The following is a 26,767-nucleotide window of genomic DNA, read 5'->3' on the forward strand; positions in this document are numbered from 1 at the left end:
TGTAGTGATGTCTCTGGTACTTTGTGGTCCTTGCAACATTTCACTCACAGAATCCCCCTTGGATCTCTTGTAGGGCTGGTTTAGTGGTGATGAATTTCTTCAGTTTTTGTTTGTTTGGGCAGACCTTTATCTCTCCTTCTATTCTGAATGACAGACTTGCTGGATAAAGGATTCTCGGCTGCATATTTTTTCTGTTCATCACATTGGAGATTTCCTGCCATTCCTTTCTGGCCTGCCAAGTTTCAGTAGATAGGTCTGCCACTAGTCTTATGGGTCTCCCTTTATATGTTAGAGCATGTTTATCCCTAGCTGCTTTCAGAATTTTCTGTTTATCCTTGCATTTTGCCAGGTTCACTGTGATATGTCATGCAGAAGATCGATTCAAGTTACGTCTGAAGGGAGTTCTCTGTGCCTCTTGGGTTTCAATGCCTTTTACCTTCCCCAGATTAGGGAAGTATGCCGCTATGATTTGTTCAAGTACACCTTCAGCTCCTTTCTCCCTCTCTTCCTCTTCTGGAATTCCTATTATATGGATATTGTTCTGTTTCATTGCATCACTTAGTTCTCTAATTCTCCCCTCATACTCCTGGATTTTTTTTTTATCTCTTTTTCTCAGCTTCTTCTTTTTCCATAATTTTATCTTCTAATTCATGTATTCTCTCCTCTGCCTCTCCAATCCGAGCTGTGGTCACCTCCATTTTATTTTGCACCTCATTTATAGCATTTTTTAGCTCCTCCTTACTATTTCTTAGTCCCTTGGTCTCTGTAGCAATAGATTCTCTGCTGCCCTCTATACTTTTTGCAAGCCCAGTGATTAATTTTATGACTATTATTCTAAATTCTTGTTCCATTATATTAAATCATTTTTGATCAATTCATTAGCTGTTGCTACTTCCTGGAGTTTCTTTTGAGGAGAATTCTTCCGTTTTGTCATTTTGGATAATCCCTGGGATGGGGCAGAACTGCAGGGCACTTCCCCTGTGCTGTCTGAAGTAACTTGCTTTGGTGGGCAGGGCCACAGTCAGACCCGATGCCTGTCCCCAGCCCACCGCTGGGGCCACAGTCAGACTGGTGTGTACCTTCTCTTCCCCCCTCTCAAGGGCAGGACTCACTGTGGAGTGGTGTGGCCCCTGTCTGGGCTACTTGCACACTTCCAGGCTTGTGGTGCTGCTTTGATGGGATCTGGCATATTAGCCAGGGTGGATCTGCAAGGTGCACAGGGGCAGGAGGGGCAGGCTCAGCTCGCTTTGCTGTCAGTGGTCTCCTGCAGGAGGGACCCTGCAGCAACCGGGGGGGAGGCAGACCAATGAGAAGGATGAATCCACATAAGCACAGCACTGGGTGTTTGCGCGGTGCAAGCAAGTTCAATGACAGAACTGGTTCCCTTTGGGATTTCTGCTGGGGAATGGGAGAGGGAGATGGTGCTTTCCAGGGCCTTTGTTCCCCACCAAGCTGAGCTCTGTCTTCTGGGGCTCAACAACTCTCCCTCCATGTCCTCTCGCCCTCCTGCTCTCTGAGCAGAGCTGTTGACTTTTAACATTCCAGATGTTAAGTCCTAATGGCTGTCAGAACACACTCCATCCGGCCCGTCCACTTTTGCAAGCCAGACTTCGGGGCCCTGCCTTGTGGGGCGGGCTTCCCCTCCACCACCCTGGCTCCCTCCTGCCAGTCTGTGTAGTGCTCACCACCTCTCTGCCGTTCCTACCCTCTTCCATGGTCCTCTCATCTTTACTTGGCTCCGGAGAGTTCATTCTGCTAGTCTTCTGGTGGTTTTCTGGGTTATTTAGGCAGATGTGGGTGGAATCTAAGTGACCAGCAGGATGAGGTGAGGCCAGCATCCTACACCGCCATCTTCTTCTTTAGTTCTAGGTTTTTGGTCCTCTCTTTTCTCTTTGTCAGTCTAGTTAAAATTTTGCCTACTCTCCTGATCTTTACAAAGAACCCATTTTTGATGTTGATTCTATTTTGTTACGTATGCTCTATCTCTACTCTAAACTTTATTAGGTTTTCTTTTTCCAGCTTTAGATTTAGCTTGTTCTTTTCAGAGTTCCTTAGATGTCAAGAGAGATTATTGATTTGAGATCTTTTTTTTTCTTTTTAATGTATGCATTGCAACTATAATTTTTTCTTTAAGAATTGCTTTCACTGTATCTCATGCTTTGGCATCTTGTTTTTATTTTCATTCATCTTAAAATATTTTCTAATTTCTTCTCATTCCTTTTTGAATTCATTTTTTGTTCAAAAGTATATTGTTAACTTTTACATATTTGTGACTTTTTTTTTTTTTTTAGTTTTCCTTTATTGATTTCTATCTTCATTTCATTGTGGTCAGAATAAATACTTTGTATCATTTCAATAACTTTAACACTGCAGAGGATTGCAGTCTAAGATATGGTCTATTTGGAGAATATTTCAAGTACACTTGAGAAAGTGTGTATTTTAATGTTGTTGGGTGGAATGTTCTATATGTGTCTATTAGGTAGATCTGATAGGCTTAAGATTTTTCAAGTCTCCTAGATCCTAGTTTATTTTCTATCTAGATATTGTATGTGAGCTGGAATTTGAGCTGTGAGTATACAGTAAGCAAAAAACACAGTACTTTATTACTAAATGATAACAGTCTCTTTCTTCTATAAGCATTCCCCTCTTTGCATTAAGATTTTTGTTACATGCCAAAGTCCCAAAAAAGTTGATTCTCTCAGCCTGCCACCTTAATGGCTGACTTTATGATATCAAGTCAATCCAGTCATAGCATAGGATTTTAGTTTACAATTTGCCCTGTCTTAATTGAAATGAAATTTCATTTTTAGTATAAGGATAATAAGAATAATTGAGAGTTTACCCATTTCATTTTTGGCTTCATGGGAAGAAGTAAATTCCATTAAACTTATTTTTTTGCAGGTACGAATCTTTAACATTCAAAACAAGTATGATATATATGTTGGGGAGCTTTTTCTTTTTTCTATTTTTTTCTCTAGAAGACAATATTTAGTTATACAACCACATTTGATCTTTAAAATAAGAGGAATTATAATATTAGCAACTACCATTTAGTGAGTATTTCATATCCAAGTAACTACTAAGTACTTGCAACAAATAAGCTTGTTTTATCTTATATCAAACCAATGAGTTATAGGTATTTGAACTTCAACTGACAGTGAAAAACTGAGAAAAAGAAGACTAACTTGTTTAAGGTCATGCTGAACAAGTAAGTTGCATGTCATGATTAATTGAGTTTCTGAGTCTAATTTTTTTAAATATACCAAGCCTCTTTCTGGTCATTATATGGTCTTACCTACTCCCCCCCCCCCACCCCCGCAATGAATCATTATTAGATTAGATTAGATAGTGAAATCCATAGATCTTAACAAAAATATTTTATAAATTAATTATTAATATTTCCCCCCTAGGGAAAAAATGAAGCAGGTAGACAGAGGTAGATATAAATCTAGAGATCTGGAGTTTGTAGGCAACATAGCATATAATTTTTTTTCCAGACATACTCCATAGTTGTTGGAAGCTTTGACTCTATCATACTGTAGAATAGAAAAGCTAACTGAAATTTTGAAAGCTTATAATTTAATATTAGAACACATACTTGTCAAGTATTTCATAAATTTAAGAAAGCAATCATTATATGACTTTTATTTTATAATAAGTAAAAATGAACATTTTCAGGCTGAATCACTATACTACCATTAAATTAAATCTGTGTTACATTTATCCCAGCATTTTGGTTGCCAATCTACATAGATAAATAATTAGATTATTTGAGGTAGAAATGGATAAGTATATGAATGGATCCATGCATAGCTTAATTTAATTGATATACTAACATGAGTTTTGTTTATAATATTTACCTTGCTAAAAGTGCATTATTTGCCTAAGATCTTTCAAGAAAAACAAACCCAACTGAAGGAATTTCAGTCATTAAATTTATGAATGAAAATCATTAGCTACCTATGAATGTCACAAGGAGCTTCAGTGCCTTTGAATGACCATCATAAAATCTGGTCATCTGTATGCAAGACCTAAATAATTTTGCTCATGAATATAATGAGAGTACTTTGTAAAATTACCATTTTAATATTTCATATGCAAAGACAACTCACAGTAGTGGCTACTTTCTAAGAAATGTCATGCTCTTAATTGGTCAGTGAGGTGAATATGTGGAATGATTTCAGAGGGGTACTGGACAAGTGCATGACAACACATGTTATGCCATCATTAGCTTTATTTCTCTGAGTAATGAAGAACCCACCCCTCCCAGCAACCTATTAAAGTTTCTGTGTGCCTAAGATGGACCCAATTTTAAACTTTTCTGAGAAAAAAATTCACTCGTATATAAAGAATCACCAAAAGATCAAGCCAAGGATCATTTGGCCTTGGCCTTATTTTGACAAGATAAGACCTCAGAATTTAGATTTCTCATGTGATCTTCAAGTACAAATCATTATATATTTTTGTGTGTATTTAAAAGGCATAATTCTTCAATGTCAACATTTAAAATATATCACAGTTTTGTAAAGTTATTGGGAATATTTTTGTTATTTCTTATATATCCAGAATGTAAAAAAAAAAAAAAAAGAAAGAAAGAAAAGAAACAGCCTGGGCCTCTCATAAGTGCCACTAAGCCCTGTATTTGTTAATTTACCCATGCATATAAGGTGAGGCTGTGAGGGCTGGAAACCATTCAGGTGATAGAAAGGTTTAAAAAGCTATTTTCTTAAATGCTTGTTCTTTCTCTAAGTACCCAGTGTGAGGAACACTTAAAATAATTTTCACTGAAAAATCTAACATTCTAGAAAATTGAAACCCTCAGGATACATTTAAAAAGGTAAAGCTGCTAAGATTTCACCTTTTCCCTTGGTGTTTAACAACCTATAAATTATCATTATTTCTTGAAGCACGTTAAAGACCAGTCCAGTCTCACCTGGTAGGAAGGAAGGAAGATGGAAGGAATAACCCAGAGAGCGTCCTGCCAACTCTGTCCTGAGTCATTCTTGGCTTGTGAACCAGGGTTTTAGATCATAACCCCAAAAGGCAAGGTGAAACCAAACAGTGAAGAATTTGTACATGTAACACATCCTCTCCGGGGACAACTTGTCAGAGTGGATGTCTAAAGAATGTGAGACTGAACCATTGGAAAGATAAACAGGCATATATTCAGGTGCTCAGCAATATAGAAAAGTCAGTTAAGCATCTTATTTATTGCTGTATGACAAATTACTCCAAAATTTATTAAAAAAAAAAAAAAGTAGGCAAGAAAACAAAATGAACCTGTTTGTTTTTCTCTCCAAGAATACATTTGCACCAACAGTATAATCCAGCATGTTTTATCTGGAAGCATAACTGTTATGGGTTCCATCTGTGTGTAATAAACTGATATCTCCCCATCAAAAGTCCTGATACATCCTGAGTAATTTCCCAATCTGTGAGGATGATGATCTAATACCTGGCTCCCTGTATTTACCTTCTAAAAGCTCATCCCAGTGCTTATTACTTTTCGGACATATTGTCTCTACTTTCCTACAATTGTTCTCTGACCTGAAGTTAGCTGAAAATTATCTAACTTAGACATCACACATATACTATCATGTCAACTCTATCTCAGTGCTTGCTCACCTAAGTTTACCTCTGTTGTACTCCACTGGAATTTCTCCTTTGTTTGTTTATCAGCCCTCCTATCTCTGCCATTCTCAATCCAAGCCTTGTCACAGAAGCAGCCCTCTTGCCATCTGTCTAATCTCTTCCCCAACCCCGGCAAGGAATTTGCCCTGAATGAATCTAAATATATGCCTCCTTTTCTGAATTTGGCTTATTGAGCACATCCAGAGGAAGACATGTATACAGGAATATTGAAATAAAAGTCAGAGCCTGCTACCTCAATCAGACCCTCCCAGTGCCAAAACCTGCAAGATTTAAATACTCCTCTTCCTTTCTGATAGTAGATAATCATAGTAGATAAATATACTTTCTACATCACAGGGAAGGCACAAGCTTATGACAACCTTCAGCCATCAAATGTATAATCATGTTACGTCCTTTCACGGTATCCTTGACTCTGCCCTCTTCCGTATCTTTCACGTGCAGTCCGTCCTAAAGTTCAATTTATGTTATGTTGCTGACAGCTCCTCAAATGATTCACAGTCATTGCTATATTCTGGTATTTATGCCTTTGTGGAATCCCCTCTGTATGAGTACGGGCTGCACTTAATAACTTGCTTCTAATGAACAGAACATGGGGGGGGGGGGGGGAATGGGACGTCACTTCCAAGATGCGGTTACACAATACTGTTACTCCCATCTCACTCGCACTGTCTCTGGCATGAGCTGCTTGCTTGCTTTGATGAAGCAGAAGCTGCCAGGTTGTGAGCTTCTCCGCAGAAGCCACCATGGAAAGGAGCAAGGGAGGCTGAGAAGGAACGGAGACCCCCAGTCCAACAGCTCCCTAGTAAATGCCAGCACCCCCCCTGATGTGGGAAGTAGATTTTTCCCTACTCAGGCCCTCCAGTCATACCGGAGCCTCACCTGGCAACCTGACTGCATCCCATGGGAAACCCTGAGCAGAAAAACAGCTAAGCCACGACCTACAGAATATGTTTGGTAACAAGTGGTGTTTCTAAGCCACTAAATTTTGAAAGGATTCGTTATGCAGAAATACGTAACTATTATCTAAAATGCTTTATTTAGAGCATGATTCTGGAGCCAGACTGCTCAAAACTCCTCATTTCCTCAATTCGCATACTGTCTGCCACCTTCCAGCGGTGTGAACTGGGGGAAGTTGATTAACTTCACTATGACTAAATGTCCTCACTTATAACCTGGCGATAATAATAGTGTCTACCTTTTAAGATCACTGTAAGCTGAAATGAGTTAATAAAAGTGAAACCCTAAGAACAAAGTCTAAAATTCTTTGTATTCTATGTACTATTAATGTCCCTTAGTAGCCCATGACGACCCTGCTACCACTCTGGTATCAAAGGTGCATTTTTTTTTTTTTTAACCACTGAAACAGCTCTTAAGTTGTTTTCCTAGTTTCATCTTCATTCTCATCGTATTCATTCTGCACTGCAGCCCAATAGAGCTTTTCATATGTACACTTCACCGGGCAGGTTATTTCTCTGCAGTAAGCTTTTCATTGAAGTTATGTTGTATTTGGAAACAATCAGTGTGGCTCACAGGGACCTGCCCACCTTTCTAGACCCATCTCTCGACATCCTCTCCCCTGCATCTGTACTCTAAACCAGTTTAGCTTAATGAATATCCCTCATTATCACCTGACTCTGGGCCTGTATATGTGCAGTACCTTCTCTGATAGACCACATGTCATGAGGCATAGCACATTTATAACTAATATTTTACATATAGTGTTTGTATTTCTCTCTCACATGAGAGGGGCCATATGGCTCATGTTCATTACTGTTTTCCCAAGGTCAAAAGCAATGCTTGAATAATACAGTAGTAGCTGCTCAACAGATATTAGCAGAATGAATGGTGGCCTGGACTAATGCAAAGACTTGGCTTCGGAAGTAAAAATGTAAGGAAAGATACAGGTAAGTGTTAGAAATAATGTAGAACTGGCAAAGCCTTTAAATTCCTTTAAATTCTATGAAAGAGAGATACACAGCAATAATGTTAACATGGGCTGTCCATTAAAATACAAACCTTACGTTATAAAATATATGCTGTCTGTGAAAAACATTTTTTATATAAAAAATATGGCTAGTTACAACAGTCACATAAATATATACAAATACATGCATATACACAAATATAACAAGTAGAAAAAGAAAGCAGAGATTTTTTTCAAAATAGCATTTTGTAGGTAAAAACAGTACTCTTTCAATTGCTGTATCCAATGCTCTTGCCTTGACCTTATTTTTAGTAATTTCTCTGTCACCTCCCAAACTGTTCTTCTTTCTTCCCTTCCAGACATTGAGTTTTTCTACGTCTATCCCTTTCTCTGTAACCACACCTTCTGTTTTTCTTCTCTCCTAACTCTACTCCATACAGTTTTGATTTTTGCCATCTTCCCCTTTCCCATGAGAAAGACTTTCATGGAAACACAACAAAAATTTGCATAATAAATATATTATGAACACCTTTGTGTCGAAACTCCATCAGTAAGATTGTAAAAAGAGCCACAAGACTTGTAGAGTGTCCTTAGACTTGAAGTATCATGACCTAAGAGCAAATAACCTAGTAACTATAGTTTCACATAGGTGTTATCTTAGTATATTTGGGAAACGAAGTAGACTGGAAGTCTGAGACCAAGGATATGGTCTTGTGGGTAAGAAATTATCTACCACAGAAACCAGAATTCATGCATTTGACTTTAGGCTCTTTCTACTATTTGTAGTAGTAAAATTTGGCCAAAACTACCTCCTAATAAATACATATTATGGTGTCATTTCTGTACATAGGCTCTCCTTGTCTATATAATGAAGTATAAACTTAACATGACATTCAAGGCCCTACATGGTCTGATACAACACTCTCTAGCTTCACCTCCAGATACTGTTTTCTCCCTCCACATATACATGTTTCAACACGATACGCTAGACTTTGTAGGCCCTGGGACATAACATGCAACCATATTTTAAACCTTTCACATGGGTTCTGCTGCCAAGAGATTACTCCTCTATAGACCTTACGGTTTCCTTCTTACCATTTAAAACTACTCCACAAGTTGTCTCCTCAGAGGCCTCTAGAGAGAGAGTTATATGAGATACAAACCCCTCCCTCTGCCCTCTCTAAGAACCACATATAAGCCTTTATTATAAAATTTATCATATCAAATCACAGCATGTGGTCAAATGTCTCTATTATTTTTCTAAGCTCTAAAAGCTTCCTAAAGGCAGAAATGATACCAGGATCTTTATGTTATCATGGCCTAGCATAGAACATGGCACATAATATGGACTTAGTAAAAATATTTATTGGATAGATGGACAGGGGACCAAAAACTAGAAGTCGCCAATCCCAAACAATCAAAGTACGCATTCAGTGTTAGACTCCTCCAAAATGTCTCCTGCTCATGTCATAAAATAATAGTAATTTCTTGAACATATTTTCTAGAAATTTGGGAAATATATACACTGTTTAGAGAATGAAGATTGATAGTTTGAAAAACCAGATGAGTATTAAGTTTCATGGAAATTGAAAATAAATTTTGGATTGATAGTTTGCTTACTTTCTTTTTATTTCCATAATGATTTGCTTCTTCCAAACTTTAAATGTACTGTTTATTGATGTATCAGGTTTGAGTGCATTATTTTAATACATGTTTCTTATTTATCTTATGTGGTAATGTAGAAACCTGCATTGTAGATTATTTTAATTTTAAAATATTCTGAATTTTAAATAAATTGCATTGTACTTAATCTTGACCATTGACATTAGGCCAACATGGAGTTAAGTCTCAGCTCTGCCATTTATTAGTCATAGCTCTGCAAGTTTGGCCAAGTTATATAATATCTTTAAAGTTATAAATACCTGAAACTTGAAATTAATATAGTTTCTAAGAAAGATGTGTCTGAAATGTAATAAAATTATATATAAAGCTCTTAACGCTCACTACATAGTAAGTTTTGATATATTTTAGGTCTTAATGTTTTAGTTTTTACTGTTGAAACAGGATGCTATCCCTACCTAAAGCATGTTGTTTATATAAATGTTTTGTCCATTTACTCTTTTTTCTTGTATGTTTTTAATCATTTCCCCTCCCCTCCTCCTGAACCTCAGACGATATCTTGGTTAAGTTTTTTCTCCCTAAAGAAAACTGTGCCTCACAACTCCCACCCCCAAACCACTACCTGTGTCCTTCTTGGTCACCAAGCTGTGACAAGTCCATGCACCCTCACTGCTTTACCTTGGACCATTTATTTTTAACCTAGTGTAATCACCATAGGAACTGGTTTTCACAGTATCACCAGTGACTTTTTAACTGACAAATCAAAAGATGTGTCTATATCTGCCTCTTTATAGCACCTGTATAGTATGTTATGGACAGCCAATTATATCTTGGTTCTACCACCTGTGCTTCCTGTATCTTTCGGTTGCCCCATTTCAGAATCATCTCACTTTTGTTCCTAAGCCTGTGTCTAGAAAATTCTTGTTACGTGTGCCAATTAACTTTATTACATCATTTTTTTACTAATTTCATTTATCTTTTATTATTTTTCATTTTCTCAGGAGTTTCTTACATACTTTTCCTAGTTGTCATAAATTTTGTATATGGGAACACTTTACAAAAATAAGTAAAACAGTATCTACTTCCAGAAGAATATATCCATTTAATAGATAAATTAGTTAACAAAGATATTGTTCATTTGTTCAAATGGTGACTTAAATATAGCAAATGTTTTCTTTCTAATCATAATACTATGTGACATAGATTAAAAGAAAAATTGGAAACCTGTATATGCTTGTCAATGATACTCTTTCTAAATGATAAATGTTGTCATTTAAAAAAAAAAAAAAAAGAAAGTTCCCCTGGCCTTCTTAGCTTACCCATAAAGAAATAATATAATGCTAACTGAAATAATCATCTCATTTATATGAATACTTTTTATATAGCCATACATGAAAACATATATACATATATAAATTTCAGTTGTGAGACAGGTTTAGCAGTTGTTTAGGGTTGAAAAGTAAATTTAGATCACCCCCCCCCCCCGTTTTAATGTGTAAAGCACACAAACTATGGCATCGTGTTTAGCCATAGCTTTCACATGTTTTGGACTTTGTATATTCTAGTTGCAAATATGGTATGCACTTGAAGCTAGATGTAAGATACTTATGATTTAGTATGTTGGAAGGGTATGTTAGTGTAAAGGATGCAATATAAATCCGTGTTGAAGAGATATTAATTATCATGTATAAAGCTTCAGTGCAGTTTGGGAGACTATGATGAGAAGAAGGAATACACAAGATGGGTAGATGAGTTTTTACTAGAGCCTCAAAATCCAGGCAAAATGATTTGGATAATATTAGAGGACTTTGCAGGGGAAAAATGGATTCACACGCTGAATGTTGTCTCTCAGAGGTAGCTTGGAGAACTGTTTTCAGTTCCCTTTAAGAAATGGTATAACTCTAGACAGACAAAGCCTAAAAATGTAAAAAGCTGGGTAGATAGGCAGAGTATTCTGGAAAAGAATGAACACCTCTTAGTGATAGAGTAATAATAAACAAATTGATAAAAAGAATACCAGTTTCATTATAAAAGAGAAGGGTTTATCTACTTCAAACCTACCCGTATGATATAAATATTAAAAATAATAGCTGAAATAGCCCAAAGGCATTGTACAATCAGTCCTAATTTTCGTGTGGTCCCAAACCTGTCACTTGACTATAATAAGTTTCAGATAAAATTTTCACTAAAACACTCTAAGTAAAACACTCCTCTGAGGAGGTTTGTGACAAAATGTGATTATTCCTCTTGAACTTTATATAGTATGTCGTGGTTGAATATAAAGCAGTTGCTAGTCTGAAAAAAGAAAAGAAAGAGCCCTACATATTACAGCCACTATACTGAACTATATCAAAGGACCATAGGAACAAAATATACTTTGTTCCATTCCCTGGAATACAGCCGTCTGATTTAATGTTAGGAAAGAAAAAAAAAAAAAAAGAGAGAGGAAAGGAGAGAGAACAAATACATATACATACAAACATACATACAAAAACATTCCCACCCTAAAAAACTTCTTAAGAGGGCTTTGAAAAATACTCTAGATGGATTTTAGAAAAGAAAAGAAATTAATCTCTTTGGGACATTGCAGAAAATGTAAGACAATAAGTGCTGCGCCGACTGACATCTCTAATGGTTCTGTCCAGTGAGGTAGAAACTAGTTTTCTGCATGGCTGCTCAGCCCAAGAGCAGTGACTTTCAGCAAGAAAACAACACAAACTGGGACAAGAGGTACATTATAAGGAGAGGCTTAAAGATGTCTGATGAAATATTGAGTGCCATTTTCACAGTATAATTGGAAAACGGTTTTGTACTACTAGATTGAGAAATAACTTGTAAGTGTCTGATTTTAAATATGTTCTGTTACTTCGTTTTTACTCTCCCGTTAATACAGTCTTGTAGTTGGGTTTTTCCCTTCTTTCTTGTTAATGGGTTATTACAACAATAAGGAGAAGACTACTTTTTAAAGACAATTCCAATTACATTTACAAATGGTCAGTTCTGTCCCGTGGCAGTCGAGATTCAAGTCTTCCTTGCTAAGCATGTCTATAAACTTTCAATAATTCACGGATACTCTCATGACGGTCATGATACTGCCTCTTTAGAGTTTTGATTCATGGAAATGGTTGGTAAACTATTCTAAAGTACTCTAGTTGAAGAAATGGGATAGCTTTATTTTGTATGTGCCACGCCTTGTGCCCTGTTGCAAGGCCTAATGGATTTTAAATGTTTTATCAGTTTTTAAAGTATTTTTCCATGAGTGATAGAATTTATCATTTTATCTTTCACAAGTTACTCTTCTGTTAGCTTTTATTTTTCTTGTCTATCTTCAAATAGTAAAAATTCTTTACTTACTGACTTGTTAAGTAGAGGATCTTGTAAGATGTTAGGCTTTCACTAGAAAATTATGCTTATCTGTATCAAAATAACTTATTTATCCATAAATCTATGTGGAAGTATACTGTTTGGAAGTGAATCCACATCAACATTATCTAAAAGTAAAGGGCGGGCACCTGGGTGGCTCAGTCCATTGAGCGTCTGATTTCGGCTCAGGTCATGATCTCACGGTCCGCGGGTTCGAGCCCCGCGTCGGGCTTTGTGCTGACAGCTTGGAGCCTGGAGCCTACTTCAGATTCTGTGTCTCCCTCTCTCTCTGCCCCTCCCCTGCTCATGCTCTGTCTCTCCCTCTCTCTCAAAAATAAACACACGAAAAAATTTTTAATAAAAATAAAAAATGAAAGTAAAGGGCCTTCATAAGAACCTTTCCTACTTAACTTAAAGAACAAGCTTGAAAACCCAAGATACTATCACGATGAACACTGGTTTTCAACTTTCTCTATTTATGAAATGAAAAATACACTCCTGTGTCTCTCTAGTGGTACAGTAGTCTAGAAGTATATCTCTGATATTGACACCAAGGGCTATTTAGCAAAAAACAAGTAGTTTCTTCATACAGCACCCTAAAAGATATTACAGATTTACAAGTTCTTTGAGAATCACGTTTAATTAAGTTTATTTTATCTCATGCCTCTTACTTCTGTGCCTTTAGTATCTAGAACATTGCATTTTAGAATGACACTTAGCAACTCCTGAAATAAATTAATAGGTTGAATTTTGCCATATTTACTACATATAGCAATCTGTGAACAATTTTGGTCTAGCATCTATTTTTAGTTCGTTCAGCTCTTTGGAAAAATAGATTTCCTTCTTTTCTCACCTTTAGATTGAGCTTAGATTATTTTTACAAGGAGATAATGTGCGTGCATGTATTTAAAGTCTTTGGGATAGTGTGTCCATATACCTTACCTATTGCTATTTTTATTAATAGCCCTGACACCTCAGAACAATAGAAATTCCCTTCCTTTGCTATATAAGATGCATGTTACAAATGGACTCCCCTGAGAAGAATGTTGTTTAAAATAACTTTGGACAGAAAAACTTATCCTGGAGTTTATTTGCTTGCTATCACAGTCACCTCCTAGGTCTTGCAATTGAAATTAGCTATTCTTCGAGTCCCCCTTCAACCTCCATCCATTCTGTTGTGAGGACTTACTGTTCCTTTCCCTTGCTTCACTCTTTGCACCAGCTATTTTAAAATATTTTAAATTTATATATGCAGTACAATATTTTTTTTAGATGAATTGCACCGGATCCATCTAAAAACAACTTTTGCCAAGCTAGTCATCAAGGAACATCTTATTAAATACCAAGACTTTTCCAGATTTTTGTCATCATCTCTAATCATGGCCTCAAACTACATCATCTTTAATCATGATAACTTTTCTTGTATACATCTCTGGATTTTTTTCTAAGCAATTATCATTTTGTTTTGATTCTCTGTTTTGGGATTCTATACTCTTATTTTATAATACATTGATTGGTTTAGAATTAAATAACCAGCTTAGAGGTTATTTATGGTCTTGAAAGACAGTTTTGTTTTTTGTTTTTTTAATTATAAGTTGCCCAGACATCATTTCAAATTCTCTATTATATTTCTGTCTGCACTCAGGGATAATTACTAATCTAGACTCTATACTTGTTTTAACTCATTTATTCCTTAGACGAACTAATAATATAAGAATAAAAAGTAACCTCCTTTCACATATAAGAAAACTGAGGTCCAGGGAGTTTAAGCAACCTGCTAAGGACCGCACAGCTAGTAAAACAATAAAGCTGGGATTGAAACTGAGTGACTGCCCTGAGAGACTTAACCTTTCAATCACTGTGTTATACTTTGATTTGGGAGGAATATGGCTGAGACCTTGACAAGTCTTCAACCTTGTGACTATTTTTATAGTCAGAGTTAAAACTATTTTGTTACCAAGCAGAGAATAGCAAAGCTATTTAGATTTGTGGGGACTGAATGGTCAGCTAGGCTAGCTTACTAAGTATCCACCTTCTTCCAACCAGCTTTGTCTCTCACTTCCATGACTCGCATCTATGGCTCACGAAATATTAATAAGCAAAAGTCCTGGATCATTAAGTATTTGCAACCCTGGAGGATAATTAGAAATCCCCAAAACCTGGAATGCTTCTTTAGCCTATGACTTTATTTAAAAAAAAAAAAAAGAAAAAGAAGAACATGAGTTTGACTAGAGCCTATTCTCTCAAGTAAGAATTATAAACTATTAAAGGTAAATTAGGAAAAAAATTACATGTATGAACGGTGAATAATAAGAATTAATATGATTCTTCAAAGTTTTATTTTTCCTAAGATTACATACATACTCTCATTCTACTCACTGAATTGTGAGGAATTCAGTTCTTGACTCCAAAGCTTTAAAAACAATTCAAGTTCTTATGTTAACCTTTTATTTCTTCTTTCTTTCCTTAACAAGAGTATGTGCACCCATTTCGTAATCAGAAGCCATATGATAGCGACCAAGGTTTATGAGTATTTCTTTTTTTTTCTTTTTTAAAAAATGTTTTATTTATTTTTGAGAGAGAGAGTGCAAGCAGAGGAGGAGCAGAGAGAGAGGGGGACAGAGGGTTCAAAGCAGGCTCTGTGCTGACAGCAGTAAGCCACTGTGGAACTTGAACTCATGAGCCATGAGATCATGACCTAAGCCAAAGTTGGACGTTCAGCCGACTGAGCCACCCAAGCACCCCATGTTTCTGAAATTTAAAATATTTGGATGTATATTCACAATGAAGAAATGTTGTGAGTTGGCGAAATATGGTGGAGTGATTCTAAAATTGTAGCTTGTTCCTCATCACAGAGGAATCTCAAAGAATATGGGGAATTGGAGCCCCAAAAGCAACTATTTGGCCCATAATTTATTCTCTCTCACTTTCAATTATTTTCATTTGTTTAATACTAACATTTAAGTCATAGGGTTGTTATGAAGATGAAATGAGACAAATAAATGTAAAATATCTGTTCCATGTTGTAGGCATCTATTAATTTAAATAAAGGGAGCAGAACAATTATAACACAAAGCAGATAAAAACACCAAGGAAATGAATTTGGAAATGATAAAAGGACAATGAAAGCATAGGATCTTTCATTGGTCTAATCATTTAGATATATAATTCTCATATACTTCCTATTATTTTTCTGCTCTCAGTATTTGATAACTGGGATAAGGAGAGAATTAAGGTCTTTGGATTATTAGTAAGAAAATGGGGGGAAAAAGCAGTTTATAAAGAATATGCAGCTAGAAACCAGAAGACTTGAGATATAGTTGTGAATATGCTATTAAATGTTTGGGTAACTTTGTTTACATCAGTTTATTTTTTGTTTGTTTCAAGTTTTTATTAAATTCCATTTAGTTAACATACAGTGTTATATTAGTTTCAAGAGTAAAATTGAGTGAATCATCACTAACATATAACACCCATTGCGTATCACAGCAAGTAGCCTCCTTAATATCCATCACCCTTTCAGCCTATCCCCCACTAACCTTCCATCCAGACACATTCAGCTTGTTCTCTATAGTTAAGATTCTGTTTCATGGTTTGTTTCTTGCTTCCCCCTCCACCACATGTCCATCTGTTTAGTTTCTTAAATTTTACATATGAGTGAAACCATATGGTATTTGTCTCTCTTTGACTTATTTGCTTAACATAATACACTCTAGCTTCATCCATCCATGTCGTTGCAAATGGCAAGATTTCATTCTTTTTACATGGCTGAGTAATACTGCATTGTGTGTGTGTGTGTGTGTATGTATATATGTACGTATATATATGTATATGTGTGTATGTGTATATATATATATATATATATATATATATATATATATATATATATATTGCAACTTCATCATCCATTCATCATTTGCTGGACATTGGGCTCTTTCCATACTTTGGCTATTGTTGACAATGCTGCTATATACATCAGGATGCATGTGTGCCTTCAAATCAGTATTTTTGTATCCATGGGGTAAAAGTACAATTGCTGGATTGTAGGGTAGTTCTATTTTTAGTTTTTGAAGAACCTCCATACTGTTCTCCAGAGTGGCTGCCCCAGTTTGCATTCCCACCAACCCCTTTTTTGCATCCTCATTACATCTGTTGTTTCCTGAGTTGTTCGTGTTAGCCATTCTGACAGGTGAGGTGGTATCTCATTGTGGTTTTGATTTGTATTTCCCTTATGATGAGTGATGTTGAGCATCTTTCCATGTGTATGTTAGCCATCTGGATGTCTTTGGAAAAATGTCTGTGTATGACTTCTGCCCATTCCTTTATTTGATTATTTGCTTTTTGGGTGTTGAGTTTTATAATTTTTTATGGATTTTGGATACTAAACCTTTATCACATGTGTTATTTGCAAATATCTTCTCCCATTCCATTGGTTGCCTTTTACTTTTGTTGATTGTTTTCTTCGCTATGCAGAAGGTTTTTATCTTAATGAAGTCACAGTAGTTCATTTTTGCTTTTATTTCTCTTGCCCCTGGAGACATACCTAGTAAGAACTTGCTACGGTGGATGCAAAGATGTTGCTGCCTGTGTTCTCCTCTAGGACTTTGATGATTTCCTGTCTCACCTTTAAGTCTTTCATCCATTTTATACTTATTTTTGTGTATGGTGCAAGAAAGTAGTCTAGTTTCATTCTTTTCCATGTGGCTGTCCAGTTTTGCCAACACTATTTATTGAAGACACTGTCTTTTTTTCCATTGACTATTCTTTCCTGCTGTGTTGAAGATGAGTTGATCAAATAGTTATGGCTTCATTTCTGGAATTTCTATGCTGTTCCATTGATCTCTGTGTCTGTTTTTGTGCCAGTACCATACCATCTTGATCACTATAGTTTGCAATATAACTTGAAGTCTGGAATTGTAATGCCTTGCAGGTTTGCTTTTCTTTTTTCAAGATGGCTATTCAAGAGGTCTTTTGTGTTTCCATACAAATTTTAGAGTTGTTTGTTCTAGCTTTCTGAAAAATACAGGTGGTATTTTGATAGGGATTGCATTAAATATGTAAATATGTACATTCACCTGGGGTAGTATAGCATTTTAACAATATTTGTTTTTCCAATCCATAAGCATGGAATGTTTTTCAATTTCTTTGTGTCTCAATTTCTTTCATAAGTATTCTGTAGTTTTCAGAGGGCCTATCTTTTACCTCTTTGGTTAGGTTTATTCCTAGGTATCTTATGGTTTTGGGTGCAGTTATAAAAGGGATCGATTCCTTGATTTCTCTTTCTGCTACTTCATTATTGGTATATAGAAATGCAGCATATTTCTGTGCATTGATTTTGTATCCTGCAACTTTACTGAATTTGTGTATCAGTTCTAGCAGGCGTTTGGTGCTTTTGGGTTTTTGTTGCTTTTGGGTTTTCTACATAAAGAATTATGTCTTCTGTGAATAGTGAAAGTTTAACTTCTTCCTTGCCATTTTGGATGCCCTTTTGTTTCTTTTTGTTATTGATTGCTCAGGCTAGGAATCCCAGTACTGTGTTAAATAACAATGATGAAAGTGAGCATCCTTGTCTTATTCCTGATCATAGAGAGAAAGTTCTCAATTTTTGCCTATCGAGGATGATATTAGCTGTGGGTCTTTTATATATGGCCTTTAAGATGTTGAGGTATGTTCTCTTTATCCCTACTTTATTGAAGTTTTTTATCAAGAAAGGATGCTGTACTTTGTCATATGCTTTTTCTGAATCTATTGAGAGGATCATATGGTTCTTATCCTTCCTTTTATTAATGTAATGTATCTTATTGATTAATTTGTGAATATTGAACCACCCTTGCATCCCAGGAATAAGTTCCACTTGATCATGGTGAATGATTCTTTTAGTGTAATGTTGGATTCAGTTTGCTAGTATTTCATTGAGAATTTTTGCATCTATGTTTATCAGCGATATCGGCTGATTCTCTTTTTTAATGCATTCTTTGGTTTCAGAATGAAGGTAATGATGGCCTCATAGAATGAGTTTGGAAGTGTTCCTTCCATTTCTACTTTTTGGGATAGTTTGAGAAGAATAGGTACTAATTCTTATTTAAATGTTTGGTAGAATTACCCTGGGAAGCCATCTGGCCCCAGAATTTTGTTTATTTGGTGATTTTTGATTACTGATTCAATTTCTTTACTGGTTATGGATCTGTTCAAATTATCTATTTCTTCCTGTTTCCATTGGTAGTTTATATGTTTCTAGGAACTTACCCATTTCTTCTAGATTGCCCAATTTGTTGGCATGTAACTTTTCATAATATTCTTTTAAAATTGTTTGTATTTCTGTGGTGTTGATTATAATCTTACCACTCTCATTTATGATTTTATTTAGTCCTTTCCATTTTGAATAAGTTTGGCTAAGGGTTTATCAATGTTATTCTTTCAAAGAACCAGCTCCTGGTTTGATTGATCTGTTCTACGGAGTTTTTTTGTTTCTTTGTTTTTCATTCATTTCTGCTTCAATCTTTATTATTTCCCTTCTTCTTCTGGCTTTATTTAGGCCTCATTTGTTGTTCTTTTTCTAGCTCCTTTAGGTGTAAAGTTAAGTTCGGTATTTGATATTTTTCTTTGCTTCTTTTTTCTTTATAAATAGTTTTAATGTTTATTTTTGAGAGAGAGACAGAGTGTGAGTGTGGCAGGGGCAGAGAGAGAGGGAGACACAAAATCTGAAGCAGGCTCCAGGCTTTGAGCTGTCAGCACAGAGCTTGACATGGGGTTAGAACTCACAGACTGCAAGGCACCCCTCCACGTATTTTTTTAAATTATTTTTTTAAATTTCTTCTTTTAACTTTCTGGTTGACCCATTCATTTTTTAGTAGCATATTCCTTAACCTACATTTATTTGTGGTCTTTCCAAATTTTTTTCTTGTGGTTGACTTCAAGTTTCATAACGTTGTGGTTGATGCGTTGTATGATCTTATTCTTTTTGTACTTGTTGAGGCCTGATTTGTGACCTAGTATGTGATCTATTCTGAAGAATGTCCCATGTGTACTTGAAAAGAATTTGTATTCTGGGGCCCGTGGATGGCTCAGTCGGTTAAGTGTCTGACTTGGGCTCAGGTCATGATTTCACAGCTTGTGAGTTGGAGCCCCACATTGGGCTCTGTGCCAACAGCTCAGAGCCTGGAACCTGCTTCAGATTGTGTGTCCCTCTCTTGCTCTGGTCCTCCCCTGCTAATGCTCTGTCTCTCTCTCTCTCTCAAGAAAAAAAAAAAAGAATGTGTATTCTGCTGCTTTAGGATTGAGTATTCTGAATATGCCCCTTAAGTCCATCTGATCCTGTGTGTCTTTGAAAGCCATTGTTTCCTTGTTGATTTTTCTTTTTTTTTTTTTCTTCCCTTGTTGATTTTTCTGCTTGGATGATCTGTGCATTGGTTTAAGCAGAGTGCTAAATCCCCTACTATTGTTGTATTATTATTAACGAGTTCCTTTTTGTTTGTTATTAATTGTTTTATATATTTTGGTGCTCCAGGTTAGGAGGTGAATATTTACAATTGTTAGATCCTCTTGTTGTATAGATATAGTGCCCTTCTTCATCTCTTATTATAGTCTTTGGTTTAAAATCTAGTTTGTCTGATAGAAGTATGGCTACTGTGGGATTCTTTCGATATTCATTGGCATGATAAATGGCTCTCCATCCCCTCACTTTCAGTTGCAGATGTCTTTAGATCTAAAATGAGTCTCTTGTAGGCAGCCTATAGATGGTTGTTGTTTGTTTATTTATTTGTTTGTTGTTTTTAATCCATTCTGACACCGTGGTCTTTTGATTGGAGCATGTAGTCATTTTACATTCAGAGTGATTATTGATAGATATGTAATATTTAGTGCCATTTTATTACTTGTTTTGTATTGTTTCTGGAGATTTTACTCTCTTCCTTTCTAGCCTTTGTCACTTTTGGTCTTTCCTTCCTGCTCAGAGTCCCCTTTAATATTTCTGGCAGGGTTGGTTTAATGATCACAAACTCCTTTAGTTTTTGTTTGTCTGGAAAACTCTTTATCTGTCCTCCTATTCTGTATGACAGCCTTACCACATAGAGTATTCTTGGCTGCACATTTTTCCAATTCAGCACATTGAATATATCATGCCACTGCCTTCTGGTTTGCCAAGTTTCTGTGGAAAGATCTCCTGTTAACCATATTTGTCTTCTCTTATAAGTTAAGGGCTTCTTTTATCTTGCTGCTTTTAGGATTTTTCTTTATCTCTATATTTGGCAAATTCAACTACTATATGTCTTGGTGTTGTCCTGCTTTTGTTGATTTTGATGGGAGCTCTCTGTGCCTCCTGGATTTGAATGTCTGGTTCCTTCCCCAGATTATGCAAGTTTTCATCTGTAATTTCCTTAAATAAACCTTCTACCCCCTTTTTCCTTCTCTTCTTCTTCTGAGGCTCCTATGATACAAGAGTTATTATGCTTTATGGAGTCACTGAGTTCTCTAAGTCTATATTCGTGATCTAATGTTATTCTTTCCCTCTTTTCAGATTCATTATTTTCCATAATTTTGACTGTTATATCACTTATTCATTCCTCTATTTCTTTCATCCTGGTTGTTACACCATTTGGTTTCAATTCTTGGCTACTTTACTTTTCATATTGGCCTAGCCTTTAGGTCTTTTACCTCTGCAGCAAGGGACTCCCTGGTGTCTTCTATTCTTTTCTCAAGCCCAGCTAGTATCCTTATGGTTGTTGCTTTAAATTCTGGATCAAGCATGTTATTTATATCTTTTTTTATTAGATCCCTAGTCATGACCTTTTCTTGTTTTGTTTTGTTTTTTTTCTTTTGGGATGAGTTCCTTCTGTCTTGGTATTTTGTCTAGGTCTCTGTCTTCTTCACTGTGTTAGGAAATCGTGTTTGTTTACATCAGTTTATTGGAAATGATGTGTCACATCTTTTGATATTTTAAAATTGTATGATTCTCAAGGCCAGTGATTTTGTATAATGCCAGTTTATGACAAACCAAATGAAATCAAATATATCTAACAGTTCATCAACAATACACCTTATCTGGTTTAAAAAAAAAAACTACAATAGTTTTTTTTTTTTTTTTTTTTATAGCAGTCAGTTCCTTTGCTTCATGTATTAGTTGTAAAAACATTAAGAAGCTAAAATTACTGGGGCACCTGGGTGGCTCACTTGGTTGAGCGTCCAACCTCAGCTCAGGTCATGATCTCACAGTTTGTGAGTTCAAGCCCCGTGTCAGGCTCTGTGCTGACAGCTCAGAGCCTGGAGCCTGCTTCAGATTCTATGTCTCCCTCTCTCTGCCCCTTCCCTGCTCATGCTCTGTCTCTCTCTGTCTCTCAAAGATGAATAAATGTTAAAAAAAAAAAAGAAGCTAAAATTACTTAAGAATCATAAAATTTTAAGAAAATATAAGACACAGATGGTCATGAAAATATTGAAATATTAAATAGAAAATTAGTTCAGATTACTCTTTTCGGGAAAAAAAGACATTGGAGATTTGAAGATTTCCTTTCAAAACATTTCGTGATTGGAATAGGAAGGACAGCCACTCTTGGCGGGTAAAGTAGTAATGAGAAGATAGAAATAATTGAACTTAACAGTAGTAAATGTGCATCTTCAACAAATGCAATTTAAAATTTAGATAGCTAACACATATACTCTGGGAATACATTTAACAAATAGTTTTATGTATACTAATAGGATGAAAAATGGGTTTCTAGAATTCTCTCAAGAGTCTAACTAAAATCTAAGTCTGCCTAGCAATGAGTTCCATGCTTGATTTCAAAACTCACTGCTAATGTCACAGAAGTTATAATAATAATTAACCACTTTACCAAGAAAGGAAAAACTGTTTTTCATTTAATTGTATTGGTGACTAATACTTGAAATAATGTATAAAATTTTTGTCTTATGCTGTCATAGCTAAAACATACACAAAATCATTTTAATCTAAAATGTAAATTATAAAGTTGTTAAAATACTTTTCCCTTTATAATAAAGTTCTATTTTTGTTTAATTATAGACAAAAGGTTCTCAAACCATGACACCTTCTGGCTCCCAGAAAAAAGTTAAGAGAACTCTGCCAAACCCACCTCCCGAGGAGACCTCCACAGGCACTCAGTCAACATACAGCACAATGGGCACAGTTTCCAGGAGAAGGATCTGCAGAACCAACACAATGGCACGGGCCAAGATTCTCCAGGATATAGACAGAGAGCTTGATCTTGTAGAGAGGGAATCTGCAAAGCTTAGAAAGAAACAAGCAGAACTTGATGAGGAAGAAAAGGAGATCGATGCCAAGTTACGGTACCTGGAAATGGGAATTAACAGGAGGAAAGAGGCATTATTAAAGGAGAGGGAAAAGAGAGAGCGTGCCTACCTCCAGGGAGTAGCTGAGGATAGGGATTATATGTCTGACAGTGAGGTGAGCAGCACCCGACCCACCAGAATAGAAAGTCAGCATGGCATAGAGCGACCAAGAACTGCTCCCCAAACTGAATTTAGTCAGTTTATACCACCGCAAACCCAAACAGAATCTCAACTGGTTCCTCCTACGAGTCCTTATACGCAATACCAGTATTCGTCCCCTGCTCTTCCTACCCAAGCACCCACCCCATATACCCAACAGTCCCATTTTCAGCAACAGACTTTGTACCATCAGCAAGTTTCACCTTATCAGACTCAACCAACATTTCAAGCTGTGGCAACAATGTCCTTCACACCTCAAGCTCAACCTACACCAACCCCACAACCTTCTTACCAGTTGCCATCACAAATGATGGTGATACAACAGAAGCCAAGGCAAACTACATTATATTTGGAGCCCAAGATAACTTCAAACTATGAGGTAATTCGCAACCAACCCCTGATGATAGCACCTGTTTCTACTGATAATACGTATGCTGTTTCCCACCTTGGGAGTAAGTACAATAGCTTAGACTTGAGAATAGGATTGGAGGAAAGAAGTAGTATGGCAAGCAGTCCAATATCAAGCATATCTGCAGATTCTTTCTATGCAGATATTGACCATCATACTCCACGAAATTATGTCCTAATTGATGACATTGGAGAAATTACCAAAGGAACAGCAGCATTAAGCACTGCATTTAGCCTTCATGAAAAGGATCTGTCAAAAACAGACCGTCTCCTTCGATCCACTGAAACACGTAGGTCTCAAGAAGTGACAGATTTCCTGGCACCATTACAGACTTCCTCCAGATTGCATAGTTATGTGAAAGCAGAGGAAGATCCCATGGAGGATCCTTATGAGTTAAAGCTTCTGAAACACCAGATTAAACAAGAATTCCGTAGAGGAGCAGAGAGCTTAGATCACCTTGCTGGTCTTTCCCATTACTACCATGCTGATACTGGCTATAGACATTTTCCAAAATCCGAAAAGTACAGCATCAGTAGACTCACACTTGAAAAACAAGCAGCAAAACAACTACCAGCAGCCATACTTTATCAAAAGCAGTCAAAGCATAAGAAATCACTAATTGATCCTAAAATGTCAAAATTTTCTCCCATTCAAGAAAGTAGAGACCTTGAACCTGACTATACAAGCTATATGACTTCTAGCACCTCATCTATTGGCGGCATTTCTTCCAGAGCAAGGCTTCTTCAAGATGACATCACTTTTGGACTCAGAAAAAATATTACAGACCAACAGAAGTTTATGGGCTCATCCCTTGGAACAGGACTGGGCACATTGGGAAATACCCTACGTTCAGCTTTGCAGGATGAAGCAGATAAGCCATACAGTAGTGGCAGCAGGTCCAGACCTTCTTCCAGACCTTCGTCTGTCTATGGGCTTGATTTATCAATTAAAAGAGATTCTTCCAGCTCCTCCCTAAGACTGAAAGCTCAAGAGGCTGAAGCTCTAGATGTTTCCTTTAGTCATGCTTCACCTTCTGGCCGAACTAAGCCTACCAGTTTACCAATTAGCCAGAGTAGAGGAAGAATACCAATTGTGGCCCAGAATTCTGAAGAGGAAAGTCCACTCAGTCCTGTTGGCCAGCCAATGGGAATGGCCAGGGCTGCAGCTGGGCCCCTGCCACCAATATCTGCAGACACTAGGGATCAGTTTGGATCAAGTCATTCGTTGCCTGAAGTTCAGCAACACATGAGAGAAGAATCACGAACTAGAGGCTATGACCGTGACATAGCGTTCATCATGGATGACTTCCAACATGCCATGTCAGACAGTGAAGGTAAATTGGGCCTCAACCTACCTTGTTACTCTCAAAACTCAAACTCTTATTTTTCTGCATGTTTAATTTTCCTTCTCCAAGGATGTATTCTACCTTTTTTAGTGCGTCTTTTGCATGTTTACTTCAATTTTATTTCTTGTAAATGGAAATTTGATCTTGTGTATAGATTTCCTAGCATGCTTTTCTTTATTTCCTTTTAGTTTATTATTTTACTGTTGTTTCTTGATTGTTTGCTTGATTTGTTTGGCGTCCACTTTTCCAAAACCATTATTAAGTAATTGTGTCAATAAAATATGGTCATCCCTTAATTCCATAGCTGGAAAGTTTTTCATTGTATGTTTCTTTTATTTTTTAAAAAATGCATTTCTAAATATACTGGTCAGTTTATTTCAGTTTGTGAAAGTATTAAGATTTAGAGCTATTAAGTACTATTCTGCTAGACTTTGTAATAGAAAAGTACTTATGTTATTTTTGTGATATCATTGTTTATTAATTCAGAGAATGTTCTCTTTTTGAGACTCTTTGGCTAAGGACCTGATATTAACATAATGTAAATTTTATAATTCTCCTTAAATAAAAGATTCATATTTTATTTCTCTCACTATGAATATCGTAATTGACAAGTTTGTGCATTTTGCATTACATAACTAGAAAACTTAGCACTAAATATGATATTAACAATAAATAATCATAGCATTATGCAGGAAACATTATTTAGATTTAGAATAAAATATTTGTACACTAATTTTGTGACAAGGGAGGAGACTTACAGGAATACAAAGTGTCCTTTCCATGCCAAGAGGACTCATGACTTTCGGTTCTTTTTTCTCCCTCCTCTATAGTTTACATTTGAACGTAGGTATGATTTGAGTCCTGAAAATAAGACATTTCTCATCAAATAAAAGCATTATTATTTCATGCCTTTGAAGACTGTAGAGCACTAAGCTAACATGAACATCTCATCTTTTAAACCTGACATTTTCAGCAAAGACTCACAGGAAAATAAGTGTTCATGAAAAGATTTTTCTTTCTACTTCTGTTATCTAGACACTGATATGATTTTAGAAATTCAAATCTAGATTTAAAAAGATTAAATGACTGAATCTGAAAGTGGACAGACTCCTCTTAGTGAAATTCCAACAGACTAGTTACTTTCTGACTTATTTTCTTCTCTACAGGCTATTGGATTGACTATTTTTATTGATAATTATTCAATTAAATAAAGCACACTCTTCGTATATTTTTTGTTTAGTCAATTGTTTGACTCTCTAGTTAAACAAGGTTATGATATTATGTGGAAACAGTTTCTTTCGCTACTTTTCTGACAGTCCACATTTTACACACATTATATGCATATAAAACAATTGTGCAGAAGAATATGAAGATTCTTCAATAAACATATTGGTAAAATAACAAGATAAAACAAAAATTCCAACAGGTTTACAGCATAACTAAACACGTAAGGCTGCGTGTGTACATTGAGCATATATTTGACAGGATTTAACAAGTTCATTTATTCATCATGGAGTTTTGTCAACATAGTGCCAGACATGTAAGTGTATCTAGATGTTCCAAAATGTGTTTGTTTACATACAACCCTATAAAAATAACCAAATGTTTTATTTCACATTTATATGTTTGGATGATATATACTCATAGTCATCAAGGGCTGTATGAAAAACATTATCTTCATAAAGTAGATGATGAGACATCATGCTGCATACAAAATTAGGAAATGTATAAGATGATATCAAAGAAATAATTAAAATTAAATGTCAATGAAATTACACAACTAAACTAAAATGTATTTAAAAATAAGGCAAGAAATTTAGTCATAAAGAACATGCTTATACAGAATTAGATAAAGGACAACTATAACAAATTGAATTACATATGTAACATTATGTGTGTGAATTATAGTGATTATCTTTGAAAATTGTATGTTTTAAAATGTTAGTTATTTTCTTTGCTTTTTAAATCACATGAACATATTAACTCTTCT

At 35.9% G+C, this 26,767-nt stretch overlaps 1 protein-coding gene across 12 annotated transcripts in view; it reads left to right on the forward strand.

Moving 5' to 3' along the window:
• PCLO (piccolo presynaptic cytomatrix protein) overlaps positions 1–26,767 on the forward strand; it is a 419,937-nt gene that overhangs the window by 239,037 nt on the left and 154,133 nt on the right. For all 12 annotated transcript variants that reach the window (XR_008296881.1, XR_003424548.2, XR_008296882.1 and 9 more), the window contains exon 7: positions 22,578–24,765. Coding sequence is in view for 8 of the 12 variants with exons in the window: in XM_053218536.1 (XP_053074511.1) it covers positions 22,578–24,765 (2,188 nt within the window). In the remaining 4 variants the exon portion in view is untranslated. The remainder of the gene's footprint in view (positions 1–22,577; positions 24,766–26,767) is intronic.

The sequence above is a fragment of the Acinonyx jubatus genome, chromosome A2 (assembly GCF_027475565.1).
Source record: "Acinonyx jubatus isolate Ajub_Pintada_27869175 chromosome A2, VMU_Ajub_asm_v1.0, whole genome shotgun sequence".
NCBI lineage: Eukaryota > Metazoa > Chordata > Mammalia > Carnivora > Felidae > Acinonyx > Acinonyx jubatus.